This window comes from Hemiscyllium ocellatum, chromosome 2 (genome assembly GCF_020745735.1).
Source record: "Hemiscyllium ocellatum isolate sHemOce1 chromosome 2, sHemOce1.pat.X.cur, whole genome shotgun sequence".
Lineage (NCBI taxonomy): Eukaryota > Metazoa > Chordata > Chondrichthyes > Orectolobiformes > Hemiscylliidae > Hemiscyllium > Hemiscyllium ocellatum.
In genome coordinates, this window is record NC_083402.1 from 141374864 (window position 1) to 141395345 (window position 20482).

Here is a 20482-nt window from a genome sequence, read left to right on the forward strand (position 1 = left end):
AAGCCTGTCACTGAAGGTCACTGCAGCTGGCGTAAGCAAATAAAAACAAATGGAATGGCTTCCTTCAAAAGTAAGTGCATATCAGAGGCAGAAGGAAAATGAAAGGAGAGGAAATATTTAGCCAGTAACAACCTAAAACTCAATAATCTGCAGTATTCTGTCCTATTTGTAGCAGAATTTCCCAGGCATTGATTGGCATTATGTATCTATGTCATTATGTGTTTTATAATACCCCACCACCAAACACTGTAGATGGTCAATATAGTCAACTTCATCTTGAAGGACAACAAAGAATTCTTCAACCTTAGACTCCATGTCTCCTTATTTAGTTTGGGAATAAAAACATATTAGAAATAGTTTAGAAAAGCTTTACTAGACAAATACTTGGAATGGGTGGGTTGCCCTATGAGAAAACGTTTAACAGGCTAGGTTTGTACCTTAAGTTCGGAAGAGTAAGAGACACCTTGATTGAAACATAGAAGCTCCTAAGGAATCTTGATGGTGGATGTGTAAAAGATACTTCCTCTTGTGGAAGGATCTAGAACTAGTAGTCACTGTTTAAAAACAAGGGGTTTCCGTTTAAGACAGAGATATGAGATTACTTTTTTCTTTCAGAGGATTGTCTGGGTTTGGAATTTTCTTTCTGAAACGGCAGTGGAAACAGAGTGTTTGAATATTTTAAGGCAGAGGTAAACAGTTTCTTGATAAGCAAGAGGGTGAAATGATAAGGGAGAGGCGGGAATGTAGAGTAATCAGATCAGCCTTGATCTTATTGAGTGGTGGAGCAGGCTTGAGGAATTGCATAGCGTATTCCTGCTTTAAATTTGTTTGTTCACCATACTGCAGAACCTCCTTAAAAAAATGCACAAAAAGGATATTTTCTCCGCTGCTGAAAACCATAATCTTTACTGGATTACTGCAACCATCATGTCTTAGTTTCAGAGCGGTTTTTCACAATATTCTGGAAAACAAATATCAGCAACCCATACTGCTCTGGGGTACTGCTGGAGAACCTGTTATATTCTCCAACCAACGTTCACCTTTTATCAACTGGAACCAGTGACTAATAAATAAAGGTCACTTTTAAAACACCAAATTGATTGCAGCTCCTCTCAATCATCAGCTCATTTGAGGTCAGGTAGCTTATTACAGAGGAAATTCCTGGTTTTTGTTGCTCAGCCCTAGACTACTCAGAGCGCATGACCGTTAAATCAACAGGAGAGTTCTACTAAACAGTAACAAACCAAGAAAAGGATAGGATCAAACAATGAAACAAGTAATGGACCAATTTCTTCTGTCCTATTGATTGTAAGGCACGAGCACTCAGCGTAATGGCAGATTAAACTAAGAACAATTTCTGGAGTCTGCACGGGCACAGTTAAAATAAAAGTTGCTATCAATAATATTCTTTGCCTTCACAGTCTGATTGATTCAGTTTTTATGGAAGGTGTCTGCAGAGATCACTGTAATAACATGAAATTAGGCTAAACACTCTTATATTTATATTTCTAATTACTTGCATTTATTCCATTTTTAACATAGAAAGATAGACCAAGGCATGTCACGGAGATGCAATCAAATCAAAAAGGTCCCCATCACTGAACAACTGATCTTCAAGAGACTCAATCATTGGTGGCTAATCAGCAACACTTAACATTAAAACATACCTCAGGGGCATCTGTGTAGTCAAACATTCTGAAAATGACTCGTGGCACAGGATAGATGGAATCCTTTGTGTGAGGTGGTGGGGTGAAAGGTGGCAAGTTGTGTTGCAAGGCCTCACAGAGTACGCTATCAAATGCCAAATACGGCCTTAAGATGTGTTTCTCCTGCCAACGATCTTTTTTCATTTTCTGAATTTGTGCCCAAAGGCAATCCAAGTACTGTAAAGAAAATATTGTTCTTCAATACAGGAATAAGGTAAAGCTTTGATCAGTCATTCACTCATGTTACTCACAACTCTGAAACTTTTCTATTGCATTTATTTTTACAAGCAAAGAAAAGGTTAGCATCAGCGCAGAAAAGGTGACACTGCAATTACAGTGCAGGAAATTTAAGGCTGAAGGAGACAGCTAGCACTGGACAAAGAGACCAGGGGACTTAATTAAGACGATAAGAATTTTAAATTGGACTGTAGGGCACAGAATCAATGAAAGACACAGAAAACAGCCATAATAGGTGAGTGGGGCAATCTATGGACAGCATACATTTACATCAGGAGAAGTTTACAGAAGCTGGACAATGGGACACGGAACAGAGAACACTGAAATAATACACTATAAATATATCCTGGAAAGGGGCTCATCAAGTTTGCATATCAATGCAGCAATACAGTAAATTCATTAAATATTTCTCTGGAGACTCATAATGATCTTCTCCAAATACTAACTTCTTTCAGAATTAGATTTTGTAATACATTTAGTATTTTGTGATATATTTAAATAAATACACAATAATAGAACAATTATATTAATAAAAGTGCCATCTGATTTATGTCAAGTTGGCTTCAGATTCAAGTATTGGAATTGTTACTTATATTCTTAGGGTTATATTTTTAGTACTAATCTATAAATGAATGAAATGATTAGGAAAACACAAAGTAGTTTCAGAATCAGGAATCTCCGGATGCAGTCACAATCAAGGTAAATCAAAGCTGTTGAAACATTGCCAGACACACAAAGAGGCAATATGTAAAATTCTAGAATCCTTCGTTAAGGATGAGATTTCTAAATTCTTGGAAGTGCAGGGTCAAATTAGAACAAGTCAGCATGGATTTAGTAAAGGGAGGTCGTACCTGACAAACCTGTTAGAATTCTTTGAAAAGATAACAATTAGGTTAAACTAGGCAAACCCAGTGGATGTTATCTACCTAGACTTCCAAAAGGCCTTTGATAAGTTGCCTCACGGGACGCTACTGAATAATGTAAGGGCCCATGGTGTTCAAGGTGAACCACTGGCATGGATAGCATGGATGGAAGATTGGCTGTCTGACAGAAGGCAGAGAGTTGGGATAAAAGATTCTTTTTTGGAATGACAGCTGGTGACAAGTGATGTCCCACAGGGTTCAGTGTTGGGGCCGCAGCTGCTCACTTTATATATAAATGATCTGGAAGAAGAAACTGGGGACATTCTGGTGAAGTTCACTGATGATACGCAGTTAGGCAGACAGGCAAGTAGTTCTGGGGAGATGGGGAGGCTACAGAAAGTTTTAGACAGTTTAGGAGAATGGTCCAGAAAATGGCTGATAAAATTCAATGTGAGCAAATGCGAAGTCCGCACTTTGGAAAGAAAAACACAGGCATAGACTATTTTATAAATGGTGAGAAAATTCATAAAGCCAAAGTACAAAGGGATCTGGGAGTGCTACAACAGGATTCTCCAAAGGTTGACTTGCAGGTTGAGTCCATGGGTTAGGAAAGCAAATGTGACGTTGTCATTTATCTGAAGAGGGTTGGAATATAAAAGCAGTGATGTGCTACTGAGACTTTATAAAGCTCTAGTTAGGTCCCATTTAGAATACTGAGTCCAGTTTTAGGCCCCACACCTCAGGAAGGATATACTGGCACTGAAGCGCGTCCACTGGAGATTCACGCAGATGATCTCTGGAATGGTAGGCCTAACATACATGGCATGGAAAGGGTGGACGCTGGGAAATTGTTTCTGTCAGGCGGGGATACTAGGACTCGTGGGTACAACCTTAGGATGAGGAGACATTTCTTCAGCCAGAGAGTGATGGGCCTGTCAAATTCACTGCCACGGAGCTCAGTGGAGGCCAGGATGTTAAATGTCTTCAAGGCAGAGATTAATAAATTCTTATCTCGCAAGGAATTAAGGGAGAGTTCAGGTAAGTGGCGTAGAAATGCCCATCAGCCATGATTGAATGGCAGAGTGGACTCGATGGGCCAAATGGCCTTACTTCCACTCCTATTTCTTATGTAAGAAAATAATCTATAAACAACAAGCAATAACTTGAGACTCAATTAAAACATATGTCAGCAAATTCCACAAACAATATTGACGTATACAATATTTTCTATATTACTGTTGAGACATCAGCATTCCATCAGTGCTCCCATTTTCCGTAATATTCAAATTTACATTACCAAGATGATTGTAGAAAAGTTTTGCATTTTACAGTTAAGTAAAAATTTCTCACTTTGGGAGAAAAGCGTAGGTAAGGGAATGGGTTTATTCAACCCCTTCCCTCAGTTCTTCTAAGTCATCTGGAAATTTTGGGAAGGATAAGGAGGTTAATAATTTGTTCTTGGATTTCACCATCTGGAATTGGATATCACTGTATCTGGCTTCCAATTGGTTCCTTCCTGTTATTCTATCTGTAACCGAAGCCTCACCACAACTTTGAATCTGTCAGCCTTCTGCTTTCTGGAGCAGCATCTTACTTGCCACCAGATGTAATAGTTCAATTCCACTTTTCCAGTCCAGAATTTTGGGATAGAGTCTAATAGTGTACAAATATGGAAAATAAATTGGAAGATACTTGCAACCATTCTGTTGTGAGCAGCTAAAATGGGTATGGTGTGAAAATTTTTGTATCATTGAATAGTTTTTTAAAAAAGTTCAAAAAGAATTGAAATCTCACTCCTCTGTCCTCCATTCTAGCCTTTAGCTGAAATTAAATGCACAGTCTGAATTGCAGACTTCCATGTACATTTTCAATATCAATTGCCAGAGGTAGGTTCTTGACCACATCTACGGCTACAACACTTTTCACCCCAAATAACATGCAACTGCTGTGCGGCAGTCACAATGGCTGCAGTTAACCTGAGAAGAAAGCCCCTCATCTAATAAGAAAAGGAAGTTTCAAATTATGTCAACATTTCCCCAAATGGTGCAGCAAACTAGAACACAGTAACTTGTTAGACATCACTTAATAGAAAGACAATTCCACAAACAGCGACACATAGCATAATCACTCAACAAAAACATTTCCAAAATTCATATCCAGGTTTCATAATCTCTTAAGATAAAAAGTGTCAGTTTTTAATTAGACTTCTCACCTCTTCCTGTGGATGAGGTTGTTCAGCAGTCCAGCATTGTAACATCGGCACATGATGCTTTTGACGTCTCCTACAAAGGAGTATAGCAAATGTAAAGTTAAGTTGGTCTACAAGTGCTAAACATGCTGTTCTACAAGTAGTCAGAATGGTTTTAATGTCCCTCAATAGAAGTATCTCAGTTTATTCAATCTTGTGCTCATTAGGATTATGTAATCAAATTAAACCAGTAGATTAAGTGACAAGTTGAAACCTAGACAGGACACTTCAGTTTCGCCAGCTCCTACCTAATCCAAGCAGTAAACCAAAAATTTGTCTTTGATACCATTTGGATATCCGCGATAACCTAACTCTCACTGACTGGGAGAATGAGCATGAGGCAGGCACCAACATCAAAAAATTGAAAACATTCATTACCTTATAACAATTCAATTTTCTAACTATGCTTGAAGTAACAAAAAGGAACCATGTAAAAATCTGAAGGTTTCAGAAGAAAATATGGATTTACTTCCAGATCCTAAATGAACTTCAAGTAAAGTCAATTGTCAGCAATTCTGAGTTACAAATAACATTGCTAGAGTACTTAATTTACATTAAATTACACAAAGTGAACTTTTTAATTTATTTTGCTATAGATGTCAAGCGCTACAGCATAATCCATATTAGAGTCATAGAGCCGTACAGCATGGAAACAAACCCTTCAGTCCAATTCATCCATGCCAACTAGATATCCTAAATTCATCTGGTTCCACTTGCTAGCATTTGGCCCATGTCCCTCTAAACCCTTCCTATTCATATATCCATCCAGATGCCTTTTAAATGTTGTAATTGTATCAGATTCCACCACTTCCTCTGGCAGCTCATTCTATACACACACCACCCTTTACACAAAAACGTTGTCCCTTCGGTCCCTTTTAAACCTTACCCATCTGATCTTAAACTCACACCCTCTAGTTTTGGACTCCCCTCCCCAGGGAAAAGACCTTGGCTATTCACTGTACCCATGACTCTCATGATTATATAGACATCTATAAGGTCACTCCTCAGCCTCCGATGCTCCAGGGAGAATAGCCTCAACCTATTCAGCCTCTCCCTATAGCTCAAACCTTCGAATCCCAGCAAAAACCTTGTAAATCTTTTCTGAACCCTATCAAGTTTCTCAACATCCTTCCTATAGCAGGGAGACCAGAATTGCACATTATTATTCATCATGCAAATGCTTAATGATGTTTCTTCCCTCACGACATGATCAAAAAAGGGTAGAATCAAGAGGCTCAGAGTACCTTTTTTTTGTAGTTCAGAGGAAACTTTGACCAGTATTATTATACAGTACACTTCCATTGCAAACAACAGACAGTGTCACGATGAAAATAGTAGATTGAATTCCACTTCGTCAGACCAGTAAGTGGTGTTGACTGTTATCTCATGGCACAAGTATACTTAATTCTCAATAACTTGGCTCAAAGCAGCTACCTAAAAGAGGTAGCTTAAAGCACAGCTGCAGTAGCAGAAGCACAAATGTACAGCAAATTAGTGGATTCTAAATGTTTTAAAATCTGGACCAGGAAACCCCCTTAATTTGCTCTGAGTTAGTTGCTTGGAGAAGGGTCAGCTAGCTGGATGGCTGGTTTGCAATGCAAAGCGGCACCAACAGCATGCACTCGATTCCAGCACTGGCTGACGTTGCTCTGAAGGAACCTCCTTCTCAACCTCTCCCCTGCTTTATCCTCAGGTTAAACCACCACCAGTCATCTCTCTCTCTCCAATGAGAGAGCAGCCTTATGGTCCAGCAGGACTATGGTGACTTCATCTTTTAGTTGCTTGCACTCAGGGCAGATGAAGTTAACAAATTGAAGCTCAATGCCCTTGGATTTTAGGAAGCAAAATAACAAAATACAAAAGTGCAACCAAACAAGTCATTAAGTATTGGCCATGTTCACGGATGTCAACCAAAGAGAGGATGGAACTGGAATTTAGTATGTTATTGCTCAAAGAGCTTAGTGCCATCCACCAGAGTGGCTAATATTTGGCAAAGGTACCCAACTGGCAACAAACTCTATCAGTCACCACCAAGAGGGTAAAGTACCTGGAAAGGGGATAAACATATCTTATGTACAACTGAAAGAAGACATTCTTTGACGAAGCTTTTCATTTTGCACTCATCTGGATAATTTGAAAGTAGTGCCAATGTAAAGGAAAAACAATTAGACTGTGGAGAAAAGAGAGGCACTGCTATAAAAAATGCACCAGTTTAAGGATGACTGACAATTAACTGTATGTTTCTCAAGGGTTTTCTGTTTTTATTTTAGATCTCCAGCCTCCTTAAGTATGTTGCTTTTACTTTAGTTACCGTCAAGCTTTACCTAATTTTTAAACCTGGACGTTTATTCTAAGTAGTAAAGGCATTGCTTGAGAAATGAACCAGAGAATGGCTGTTACCTACTTTGAATTGTTCAGAGTGTCAGAAGAATTACATGGACAATCAATTCAAGATTGCCAGTCAGGCTCACAATGTGGCACATGCACATTCTGGAAACTGCATATCAACAACCAGGACGAATACTTTGCAGACAGAAAGAACATGTTCACGTATTGCGCTGTTTTAACTCAACAAAAATAACTCAACACTTTATCTGGTCCACTTCAGTCATCGTCAAACTGGTGCATTCTCACTGCAATCTCTCTACAACCCGCACTCTCTTCTCATACAATATGCTGTTTTCCCTTTACACTGTTTTATCTTACAAATCATTTTGAGCAGTACAAGACAAATATCTTTGACAAATATGTCTTTTCCCAGCGATACTCAAGTGCATCTTACATAATATCTTATGTAATTCTTGTGTATCACATGATCTCAAGCAGTCTTAAGGCCTGCTGAAAGATGTTCTGTGCTCCCAGCCTTTTTTACATCGTTCTCCAGATTTTGGAAGGGAAATGTACCCAAGAGAGAAAGTTGGTCATCTATTGGTGTTTAGAAATGCAAATTGAGAATTAGAGTATGTGATCACTCCCATTGGAGAATGCTGAGGGAATTGCAATTGTATAGGTGAGCCGAATCATATGGAAATATGTTTCAAAGTCTGCATTGCTGATGACTGCCAGGTTGTGGCACTTACGTCTATTGATAGGAGAATGGGGTGATCTAATCTCAAACCCCTCCTCAAGATGTGGGGAGCTGTGATGTTCGCAAAAAAAAAGAACAACTATTATGTAGCATGATTCAAAAAATATCAGGAGAGAGAGAACTGCAAAACCTAAGCTGGGAGTACCTGGACAACCAAGTATTATTTGTCAGTTGAAGAATTTGGCATCAGCTTGAGGGAAATTTAAAAAAAAAATCAATATAACAGGTCAACATTGCAATTTTAATTTCTTCTAATTACATCTAATTTCATTATCCAAAATATTGCATGTACTACCTGCTATGCTACATAGATCTCACTCAAAGAATGCTGGGTTCAAAACTCATACCTGCCAATAGCTCAAGAAACGAAAGGCTTCAGAAATCTATTTCAATGCAAGAATTGAAGAACTACCAGCACTCGCAAAACACTATGCTCAGAAATGCACATTAGAATGTTAGGATTTCACTTACTAGTTTTAAAAAAGGAGAAACAAAGTAATTATTAACTACAGCAGGCGAGATATGTTTCTACAAAGAAAGTTAGCATTCAGCTGCAAGTAGATCCAAAGATAACTTAATGCTTAAGCTTTAGTTTTGCATAATATTTTGTAATATTATTTAAATTTATTGCTTATCAATTTGTGTGCCCTCCCAAGGCTGCACTTTCAGCATACCACAGCACCGCCACAAAACATTCTCACTTTGCTTTAGTTTTTCATTAGATGAATGAAAACCCATTGTCAGAACACAACCCAATTCTGCATCAAAGCAGAGAAAGATTGGTTCTCATTTCCAGATAATTTCTCCCATTTCATTCTGGAATGAAGTGAACCTCTGGCCCCAGACTGGTGCTGCAATTTCAGCATTGAGCACATTACAAAACTGTAATGTGAATACAGCTTGAACAATCAGATATATCATGCATATTTAAATGCACTATTTCCAAAACTGATAACTTTTCTGAGAACTTTAAATCAATCTGTTAATTTCTTTCGAACAAAATATCCTCTTACTTCAGAAAACTTTCAATCTGTAATAGGATTCGATCCATCTCTACATCTTTTTTCTCATACAGCTCCTTCCCAACCCAGGGCAGAGAAGAGAGTACTGCAAACACATACCAGTCACAGCGTACCTGCAACACAGTCAAAAATAATGTGTAAAATATTTTAATTGATTTTCAGTGAAATAATTTCACATAATAACTACTATATCTTAAAATGGAGGTTTGTAAGATTATCAAATTAGACAGACAGCTGCAAAATTGAAGGCAAAATCAAGGGAATAATGTCACTAGCTCTGAAGTCTGCCTTACAACAAACCTGAGTGCTTTGCTTCCTTGAAATGTCTCAAATTGTTTTATTTGGCAGAAAGTGGAAGGTGTTTTCTTTGAGACAACGGCAGCTGACTATATGCTAATAACGGGTGGATTATGGGTTTCCAAAGTCTCAGAGCAGTATTGAAAATGTTGTTTGATAAAATACCACCTATGAGGCTACCTAATAAGATACTTACTTAAGGTATGAATCCATGGTTTTGGAGACAATATATTAGCATGGATAGAGGATTAGCTAACTAATAGAAGACAGAGATTTGGGAAAAAAGGAGCAATTTCAGGATGCCAACCTGTAGCTAGTAGAGTGATTACAGGGATCAGTGCTGCAGTCACAATTATTTACAATATATTAACAACTTGGATAAGAAAGGTGAATATACTATAGTCACATTTGCAGATGAGACCAAGGTGGAAAGGCAGGTAGTGAGGATGACACAATTAGTCTGCAGGAATACACAGGTTAAGCAAATGGCCAGAATTTTAGAACATAGAATATAATGGAGGAACAAGAGAGGTCGTGCACTATGACAGGAAGAACTGAGCAGCTCAATATTATTTAATGGGAGAAGACTGTGGAAAGCTACAGCACAGAAGGATTTGGGAGTCCATATTCATGAATCACAAAAAAACTAGCAGCTAAGTTCAATGAGTAACAGGAAAAGCAAATGGAACTTTAGTTTTTATTTCAAAGGGAATGAAGTTTAATCGTTTAATAAAAATTAGGGAAGGTTTGCTATAACAATTGAAGGCATCAGTCAGGCCACAGCTGAAAGACTATTTTGGGTCTATTGTCGAAGAAGAAAATTATTGGCATTGAAAACAGTCCACAGAAGGTTCACTAGTCTAATAGCAGATATTGATGGACTGCATTAGAATGAGGAGAGGTTGAATATTTTAGGACGGTACTCATTGGAATGTGGAAGAATGAGAGGTGACGTTATTGAAACATACAAGATTCTTCAGGGCTAAATCATAAATTGCTAGAAAAACTCAGCAGTTCTAGCAGCATATGTGGAGAGAAAGCAGAGTTAATGTTTTGGGTCCACTGACCCTTCTTTAGGCCCTTCCATTCTGAAGAAGGACTGCTGCCAGATCTTATCAGTTTTTCCAGCAATTTCTGATTTTGTTTCTGATTTCCAGCATCTGCAGTTCTTAGGGTTTTTTTTGGTTTAAGATTCTAAGGGAACTTGACAGAGTAGGTGTAGAGAGGTTGTTTCCCCTTGTGGAAGAGTTGAGGACAGGAGGGCAGAATCTCAGGATAAGGGTCACACTTTTAAGAAAGACATCAGGAGGAACTTTTCTCTCAGAGGATAGTGAATCTGTGGAATTCAGTACCAGGGATGGCTATTGAGGTGAATTGTTAAGTGTATTCAACGTTAAGATAGATTTTTAATCAGTAAATATTATGGGGGAAAAGGCAAGAAAGAGGAGTTGAGGATTACTGGATCAGACATGCTTTCATTGAATGACGGAACAGACTCAATGGCTGAATGGTCTACTTCTGCTCTTTTGAGAGTATGCAAGGGCAAGAGAGAGAGAGAGCGCGATCATGTGTGAGAGAGAGCAAATTTATGATTGAGAAAGAACACACACACATGAGAGCATAACAGAAAGTGTGTGTGTGTGCAACAGAGCATGGACGCAGGAGTGAAAGAGAAAGAGCGCGCGTGAAAGCAAGAGAGAAAGAGAGCACTTGTGAGAGCGAGAAACAGTGAGTGAAATGTCTCTGTGGTTCACCAGGTTGTCCTCAAATAGCTTGATTAGGGAAGGATGGGTTCTGGAGCACAAGACTTCAATGTCACTGCTGGGATGCTGTTCAGATCTATAGTCGTTGCTGCCATGTATAGTATCTTCTAAACAGAAGCTAACTTCAGAAAAAGATACAGAATCTCTGTGTAAAAAGACATCATTTGGCCCATCTGCCTGCACCGTCGCTCCGAACAGCATCCCAACCAGACACAGCCCCTTCTCTGCATTTACCACAGTTAATCCACCTAGCCTGTACATCTTTGGACTGTGGGAGGAGACTAAAGTATCTGGCAGAAACTCATGTAGATACTGGGAGAACTTGCGAACTCCACCTAGGTAGACACCCAAGGCTGGAATCCAACCCGGGTCCCTAGTGCTGTGAGGAGTGCTACAACTTTGGCACATTGCCACCCATTATTCTTGCATGACTGGATAGAAAGTGAAACAACTGTCAGAAAAACATTTCACGTCTTACCTGTGGTACATCTTCCTCTTGTGTTACGCTAATAAAATTTTCAAACATTGCCACCATTGAAGGAGCTGCAATCACATGGCAGTTCACAAGATCAGACAGGAATCGAACCTGTGAAATAAATACAGAATGTTACCATGCTGTACTTAAGACTTCATTTTATAGAAGGGGGTGGTTATTAACTTTTATCTCCAGTAATGGCGGGGACAATTGTACAGCAACACAAATGAAAAGCAAATCTCAGTTTCCAATGCTGTTCTGTCTCCAGATCCAGTCAAATTGCTACCTCTGTTAACAACACAGCTTCAACCTTAAGCAGCAAGTGACTAATAAATAAATCCTTCCTTGGCTAACTTACAATTGTTCAAACTGCAAATAGTTAACATTAACTCGGCTTCATTTTGGATTATACAAAAATCAAGAAATTCTACACTTTATACAAAATCACAATCTTAATGTGGCAATATATCTCAGGGTATTCCACAGAGGAGAAACAAGTGGTAACAACATATTTAAGAGATGGCCAAAACATGGTCAGTTGGATTTTTACAAATAATTTTCAGAAGGAGAAATAACAAGGCATGTGAATTTAGTAACAAAGTTTAATGTCAGTCAGCCATCATCAGTAGGAACATCAGCATGTGTATGGGAGGAGAGATTTCAAAGATCAAAGCACACTGGCTATTGGATAGGCTTAATGTGGTTGATTCTATATGGAACATTTTATTTTGTTTTGAAAGTATCATTGAAAATGGAAACCAAGCAATAAAGGAGAATGACAGGGATTTGTAAATGAGGATTTTGAATGTGAAGCATTTGGGTTAGGTAGCCAATGGAACATCCTAAGTAGAACAAAGCAGCTTAGGATTTGGGTGAAGAAGTTAGGGTGGTTTGGAGTTTGCAGAAATTCTAAACTGTAGCCAAAAAAGTGTCTAAGCCAAGCAACAAAAATAAAAGTACAGATAAAAATCGCAAGGATGGTGTACATCAGGCAAAAGGCAAATTATTACTTAGCTTAAATACAAACAAAAGATTGCACACCATCTGTCTCAGACTATGCAGGTAGCCACCAAAGGGAAGGTCAGCGTAACAATATGGAATGTTTGGCAAGAGCAAAATGAATGGCTTTGGTCTTCCTGACATTCAATGGAAGGAGTTTCAACTTATCTGCAATCTAACACCAAACAAGTAATTCAATGATGCAGACATATTTTCAGAGTCAAGGGTGGTGATGGACAAGCAGGGTTAAAGTCATTCACAAATCACTTACAAAAGACTAAAGAACTCCTTCGCATCCTGTCTCGAGAACTAGAATACCACAGCACCCCCATGAATTCAAAAACAAAAATATTTTGATGTAACAGAGCATTATAAGCCAAGCCCACTTCATTTCCAGAATATTTAAATGTAAAAGTAGCATTTGTTTTAAGTAAAAATAAAGTTCATGGTTTTAAAAGCTTTCTTAAGCTTACAGAAATAAAGTAAAATAATATATTGCAAGAATGGATGGTGGGGAGTAAGAGATACAAAAATATTGATGTTTGAAATAATATCCATCCAAGAAATAAATGTCTCTCCTTAAATGATTCAAACCCTACAGAGATTTGCCACATTACCTCAAGACTGAATGAGATGCAGTTTCAGCTTATTTTAATGAGTTCTCATGAATCAAGTGCTAGATGACTCTTCGTGAATTAAGACAACATTGTGATGAAGGCTGGATGCTATATACTATTACAGACGATCAAGTAGTCAGTGAACAAATACTATGCTGGCTGTATATTAGTGCAAATATGTCCGTACAGATGTCTTTCAATTTGGTTCATGCCAAATCACTTGTTTTAGTACTTAACAACGTATACTAAAATCTTTTCAGCAAAGATCACCACATGCTAATTATGAGATAACAGACTTTTGAAATGGAAACAAAGTACATTCAGAAGCAATATTGCATTTTTAACTACGTGTTAAAAGTATACTGCTGATAATACATAAAATGCTGTAAATAGTTATCATTTTCTTACATTATCAAAAACATAGAAATCCATCACAGTGCCCTCAATTTCCAACTTTTGTTTTAACTAAACAGAAAATGCAAAACCTCTAGAGAAAAACATTCAAAATGCTTTACATTAGTTTTAACCAGTCCAACCTTGTACAGTGGCAAACATGGCAATGCTGTTAAGAATGTGTCAAGCAGGTTGACTAATTGGAACCCTTAAAAGTAGAAGAGAAATCAAGGATGGTTGGCAAACATAAAAAAACCCCCACAAGGGTGGCACTTACAGCAAAAACTGCCTCGGTGTATAAATTTGTTTTCAAAGTTTCCTTGAGTTGTCTAACCATAGCTTCAACAAACTCTCCACCAAAGTTGTAGTTCCTTGCATTTAATAGCCCCACCAGTGTTGTGTATACGGTTAACTTTTCAGGAAGCTGTCGTGCTCTAGAGGACAAAATAACACAGTCAAATACTCAAAATAATAATGTAAGCCAACAGAGGTGGAAGATGGCAGATCAGATCTGCTTCTTTCTGAATTTAAAAAAAATCCACCAGATCACTAACACTCCCACTGAGTATTTGTTTTCAAACAAAATGCAAAGCAGTTTATTTTGATGTCACAATTCAGAACATAGACATTAAAGAGCTGGCAATTCATAACTATTTCTTCAAATGTCAGTTACAGAAATAGAGAACAGACACTGGATCATCAATGCCACACTCACAGGAATCCGATTCACGAGAGAGGAAGAAAAGGACAACCAACTCCCATTCCTCGATGTGATGGTACAGAGAACACCGAACAGAGAATTCACCACAAAGGTATACAGGAAAGCCACACATACAGACTAAGTCCTAAACTACGAAAGCAACCACCCCAACACACACAAAAGCAGTTGCATCAAGACACTGTTCAAAAGGGCCACAACACACTGCAGTACACCAGAACTGCAAAAAGAGGAAGAAGAACACCTATACAATGTATTCACCAAAAACGGATACCCCCACAATTTCATGAACAGATGCCTAAGGGAAAGACAATGGAACGAGGACATGCCACAACCCAAAGGACTAGCCACACTACTATACATCAAAAACATTTCTGAACAGAAAGCCAGACTACTGCGATCACTAGGACTCATAACAGCACACAAACCAACAGACAACAACTCACCAGGACGAAGGACCCGATACCCAGCATGAGCAAAAACAATGTAGTGTACAAAGTCCCATGCAAGGACTGCACAAAACACTACATAAGACAAACAGGAAGACAGCTAATGATCCGCATCCATGAACACCAAGTAGCCACGAAACAACATGACCAGCTATCCTTAGTAGCCACACACTCAGATGACAAGCAACATGAGTTCGATTGGGACAACACTACTATTATAGGAAAAGCCAAACAGAGAACAGCCAGGGAATTCCTACAGGCATGGCACTCATCCACAGATTCAATCAATAAGTACATCGGCCTGGACCCAATATACAGGCCACTGCAGTGGACAGCTGGAACTGACAACCGGAAGCAGCAGGTACAAATCACTATAAATGCCGGAGGAAAGATCACAGAAGCGCTTCACAGGAGGCTCCCAAGCACTGACGATGTCACCTAGACAGGGGACACAACACTGAGGATGTCACCTAGACAGGGGACAGTCTGCAACACAAATTCCCAGCTCGGCGAACAGAACCACAACAACAAGCACCCGAGCAACAAATCTTCTCCCGAACTTTTTCAGTTATTTTAGCCAGTAACATTCCTCCCTTTATAACCAGTTACTATTCATGGTGGCAATTAGCTGTAATTCTTCCAATCCACTCTAGCACCAACTTCTAATTAATTTATTGGACAAAAGAACAGATAACAACTTTATTAGAAATATAATTCTTTAATACAAATACAATACAAATATAACACAAATTCTTAATAAAATACATTTAATGTATATCACTACGTTTCATTCAACTTACACAGCACAAAGTATTCTTAGGATTTTACTTTTATAGTTTGGCAGGTCAGCTTCTAAAACTCCGGCTAGACCTTCCAAGTTGCTCTCCAATGAGGATGTGCTCTGCAAATCAAAACAAGTAAATCAAATACAAGATACCAGATCTGATGGCGTAAGTACAGTGTCAGATCAGATCAACAGCTTTGGAGAAGTTCAAGGTTATGACAACTGTCTGTCAATGGGCAAGACTATAATAAAACATTATAATTGATATGGAAGGCGGGAAGACAGTACACTTTAGAACATATCAAGATGTAATTAAAGAATTTTTGTATTTGTTCCCATCCCTGTAAGAGGCCTTAATTTTCTTTCCATGGTAAAAATTAGTTTACTCTCATTTTGAAATGTTTACCAACCAGCTTTAAGTTAAATAACTAACAAACTGTACCTTTTCTCCAACACGACATATCAAAGATTCCAACCGATCTTCAATTTCAATTGGTTCAGATGTCCTTCTCCGTTTGTGAGGTTGCCCTAACGCAAAATAAAACCAAATCTAATTATTTAATTGAAACAGTCTTCTGCTAATCTGCAATAAATAGATTTTTAAGTTAATTAAATGTTTAAACGATGCATGTCATCTCATGATATCTAATATCTCAAATCAAAACAATTTTTAGATGCTCATTCATGCAAATGAAATCAGGAAGTACAAACAATTAATAGATGGCTAAAACTTCAAGAGTTTCTTACCAAAATAGAATGTAGCATCCTATGACATATTATTTTACAACTGGACTCCAATGTTTGTGAGGGTGATTAAAATTACTTTCCAATCTTGTGACCACTTTGCAACAATGTTATAATAACAAGATTGGTACGAAAGAAAAAGATGCATTTACAAAGCACCTTAAGACATGTACAATTTAAATTTCACTGTGATCAAGTTTTAGATTTCTGGTTTCAAACAAAAATTCTTCAAACTGTTCTTCAATGGCAAAACTAGAAAATGTTTCTTTAATTCATGAAATAAAGTAAAATGTTACAATGATATCCCAAAAGATATTAGGAACGCAGTTGGGAATTTAGCCGTGTGTTTCTAAAGTAAAACACTATAAAAATGCACCTTGGTTTGAGATACTGACTCCTACAGACCAGCAATACTGAGATTCAACACTTGGTTGTTTCAAGTGGGCTGATTGCAAAGTGCTGGAATTGACTCACATGTACAGTAACAAACAGCATGTTTTTCCAAACATCTTATAAGCAACTTTATGCCTTATTTAGTCTCCCACAAAACTACAGCTGTTTATAAGCTACAAATAGTATGACTTGAAAGTACTTTCAAGTTTAGGTTATCAAACTGATTCCTACCCTGCAACGAAAGCTTCTAGCCTGATAACATAATTTGACATGGTTTAAAAATTCACAACCTGAACGCTTCACAACTACAAATACCCTGTGAGGGAAGCACAACAGGATCAACACCTTTCTTTCTATCAATAGCAGTTTCCCTGTGCACTGTTTTAAACATCCTGTGAGAGAAGCTTTAAATAAGCGATAATAGAAATTGATGGGAGGGCTAGAGATGCTAAAGCTAATCAAATGTTACCTTAAAAAAATTCTCTCAGAAAATTCAGGGGCCCATTATTGGCAAACAGAGCAGAAATGGTGAGGACAGTGCAGGAAGGAGAGAGAGAGAGAGAGAGAGAGAGAGAGAAAACCTGCAAAGTTACCGCCTTTGCTGTTTGAATTTGTGTATCACTGGACATCAGAGTGCATCTGGGAAAATTAACAAACAATGAAATTCACAACTAATCTTGGAGGAACTGCTGGGTGAAGTTCACAGCACAGAATCAGACAAGTTAATTGTTGTTTTAAGTCTGTCCAAGAGAAAGACTGCAGTAGTGGGTACAGTGGATTCTTTCTTGATTATGTGTTTTTGGAGATACATCTCTTGATTAAACTTAAAATATAAGCCATAGGTATTAATTTAACCTGGGGCAGTGTTTGTAGAGGAATAAGACGGTGTTACTTTCTGGGTCTGTTGATTGTGAAGGAGCAAAAATGGCCTCTGCAGTGATGTGTACTTCTTGTCAAATGTGGGAGGTTAAAGAGAGTTTAAGGGTTACTGCGGATTATATCTGCCATAAATGCTGTTGGATGCAAATCTTATCAGTTCGAGTGGATCGGTTGGAGAGACAGATAGAAGCGATGAAGAATTTACAACAGCAACAGTATGTGATGGATGGCAGTTATAGAAAGGGGGGAAAGTCTCAGATACAGTCACACAGATGGGTTAACTGCAAAAAGGGTAAGAGAGGTAGGCAGCTAGAGCAGGAGTCTTTTGTGGATATACCCATTTCAAACAGGTATACTGTTTTGGAAAATGTAGGGGGTGATGGATTCTCAGGGGAATGTAGCACAAACAGCAAAGTTTCTGGTATTAAGACTGGCTGTAATGCAACGAGGGGTACGTCGGCTTCCAAGAGATCAACTGTGTTAGGGGATTCTGTAGTCAGAGGTACAGACAGACGTTTCTGTGGCCAGCAGAAAAAAAGCAGAATGGTGTGTTGTTTCCCTGGTACCAAGATCAAGGATGTCTCAGAGACGGTGCAGAATGTTCTCACAGGGGAGAGAGGCCAGAGGCCACATTGGAATCAACGACATTGGAAGGGAAAAGGCTGAGAGTCTGAAGAGAGATTGCAGAAAGTTAGGTAGAAATTTAAAAAGGAGGTCCTTAAGGGTAGTAATACCTGGACTACTCCCAGTACTACGAGCTAGTAAGGGCAGGAATAGGAGGATAGAGCAGATGAATGCATGGCTGGGGAGCTAGTGTATGGGAGAAGGATTCACATTTTTGGATCATTGGAATCTCTTTTGGGGTAGAAGTGACTTGTACAAGAAGGACGGATTGCACCTAAATTGGAAGGGGACTAATATATAGGCAGGGAAATTGGCTAGAACTGCTTGGGAGGATTTAAACTATTAAGGTGGGGGGGGACCCAGGGAGATAGTGAGGAAAGAGATCGATCTGAGACGGGTACAGCTGAGAACAGAAGTGAGTCAAACAGTCAGGGCAGGCAGGGACAAGGTAGGACTAATAAATTAAACTGCATTTATTTCAATGCAAGGGGCCTAACAGGGAAGGCAGATGAACTCAGGGCATGGTTAGGAACATGGGACTGGGATATCATAGCAATTACAGAAACATGGCTCAGGGATGGGCAGGACTAGCAGCTGAATGTTCCAGGACATAAATGCTACAGGAAGGATAGAAAGGGAGGCAAAAGAGGAGGGGGAGTAGCATTTTTAATAAGGGAAAGTATTACAGCTAAGGGAGGATATTACCGAAAATACATCCAGGGAAGTTATTTGAGTGAAACTGAGAAATAAGAAAGGGATGATCACTTTTCTGGGATTGTATTATAGACCCTCCAATAGTTAGAGGGAAATTAAGAAGCAAACTTGGAAGGAGATCTCAGCTATCTGTAAGAATAATAGGGTAGTTATGGTAGGGGATTTTAACTTTCCAAACATCGACTGGGACTGCCATAGTGTTAAAGGTTTAGATGGAGAAGAATTTCTTAAGTGTGTACAAGATAATTTTCTGATTCAGTATGTGGATGTACCTACTAGAGAAGGTGCAAAACTTGACCTACTCTTGGGAAATAAGGCAGCGCAGGTGACTGAGGTGTCAGTGGGGGAGCACTTTGGGGCCAGTGACCATAATTCTATTCATTTTAAAATAGTGATGGAAAAGGATAGACCAGATCTAAAAGTTGAAGTTCTAAATTGGAGAAAGGCCAATTTTGACGGTATTAGGCAAGAATTTTTGAAAGCTGATTGGGCGCAGATGTTTGCAGGTAAAGGGATGGCTGGAAAATGGGAAGCCTTCAGAAATGAGATAACAAGAATCCAGAGAAAGACTGATAGGTATAGGAAATGCTGGATGACTAAAGAAATTGAGGGTTTGGTTAAGAAAAAGAAGGAAGCATATGTCAGGTACAGACAGGATAGATCGAGTGAATCCTTAGAAGAGTATAAAGGAAGTAGGAGTATACTTAAGAGGGAAATCAGGAGGGCAAAATGGGGACATGAGATAGCTTTGGCAAATAGAATTAAGGAGAATCCAAAGGGGTTTTACAAATCTATTAAGGACAAAAGGGTAACTAGGGAGAGAATAGGGTCCAGGTGGCCTTTGTGTGGAGCCACAGAAAATGGGGGAGATACTAAATGAATATTTTGCATCAGTATTTACTGTGGAAAAGGATGTGAAAGATATAGACTGTAGGGAAATAGATGGTGACATCTTACAAAATGTCCAGATTACAGAGGAGGAAGTGCTGGATGTCTTTAAACAGTTAAAGGTGGATAAATCCCCAGGACCTGATCAGGTGTACCTGAGAACTCTGCGGGAAGCTAGAGAAGTGATTGCTGGGCCTCTTGCTGAGATATTTGTATCATCAATAGTCACAGGTGAGGTGCCGAAAGACTGGAGGTTGGCAAACGTAGTCTCAGTGTTTAAGAAGGGCAGTAAAGATAAACCAGTGAGCCTGACCTCGGTGGTGGGCATGTTGTTGGAGGGAATCCTGAGGGACAGGATGTACATGTATTTGGAAAGGCAAGGACTGATTCGGGATAGTCAACATGGCTTCGAGCGTGGGAAATCATGTCTCACAAACTCAATTGAGTTTTTTGAAGAAGTAATAAAGCAGATTGAGGAGGGCAGAGCAGTAGATGTGATCTACATGGACTTCAGTAAGGCGTTCGACAAGGTTCCCCATGAGAGACTGATTAGCAAGGTTAGATCTCATGGAATACAGGGA

The 20482-nt window shown here is 38.8% G+C and overlaps 1 protein-coding gene across 2 annotated transcripts in view; it reads right to left on the reverse strand.

Annotated features, from left to right (window-relative positions):
* The window catches only part of LOC132825527 (nuclear cap-binding protein subunit 1), a 74409-nt gene that overhangs the window by 40230 nt on the left and 13697 nt on the right, over positions 1–20482 (reverse strand). Inside the window, exons 2-8 of one of the 2 annotated variants that reach the window (XM_060840889.1) lie at positions 16102–16187; positions 15676–15776; positions 13986–14142; positions 11703–11810; positions 9156–9277; positions 5019–5088; positions 1668–1883 (exon numbers count right to left, since the gene is read on the reverse strand). In XM_060840889.1, the coding sequence (XP_060696872.1) occupies positions 1668–1883; positions 5019–5088; positions 9156–9277; positions 11703–11810; positions 13986–14142; positions 15676–15776; positions 16102–16187 (860 nt within the window). Of the gene's footprint in view, positions 1–1667; positions 1884–5018; positions 5089–9155; positions 9278–11702; positions 11811–13985; positions 14143–15675; positions 15777–16101; positions 16188–20482 lie in introns of those variants that run through there. The other variant, XM_060840898.1, reaches the window with a different exon arrangement.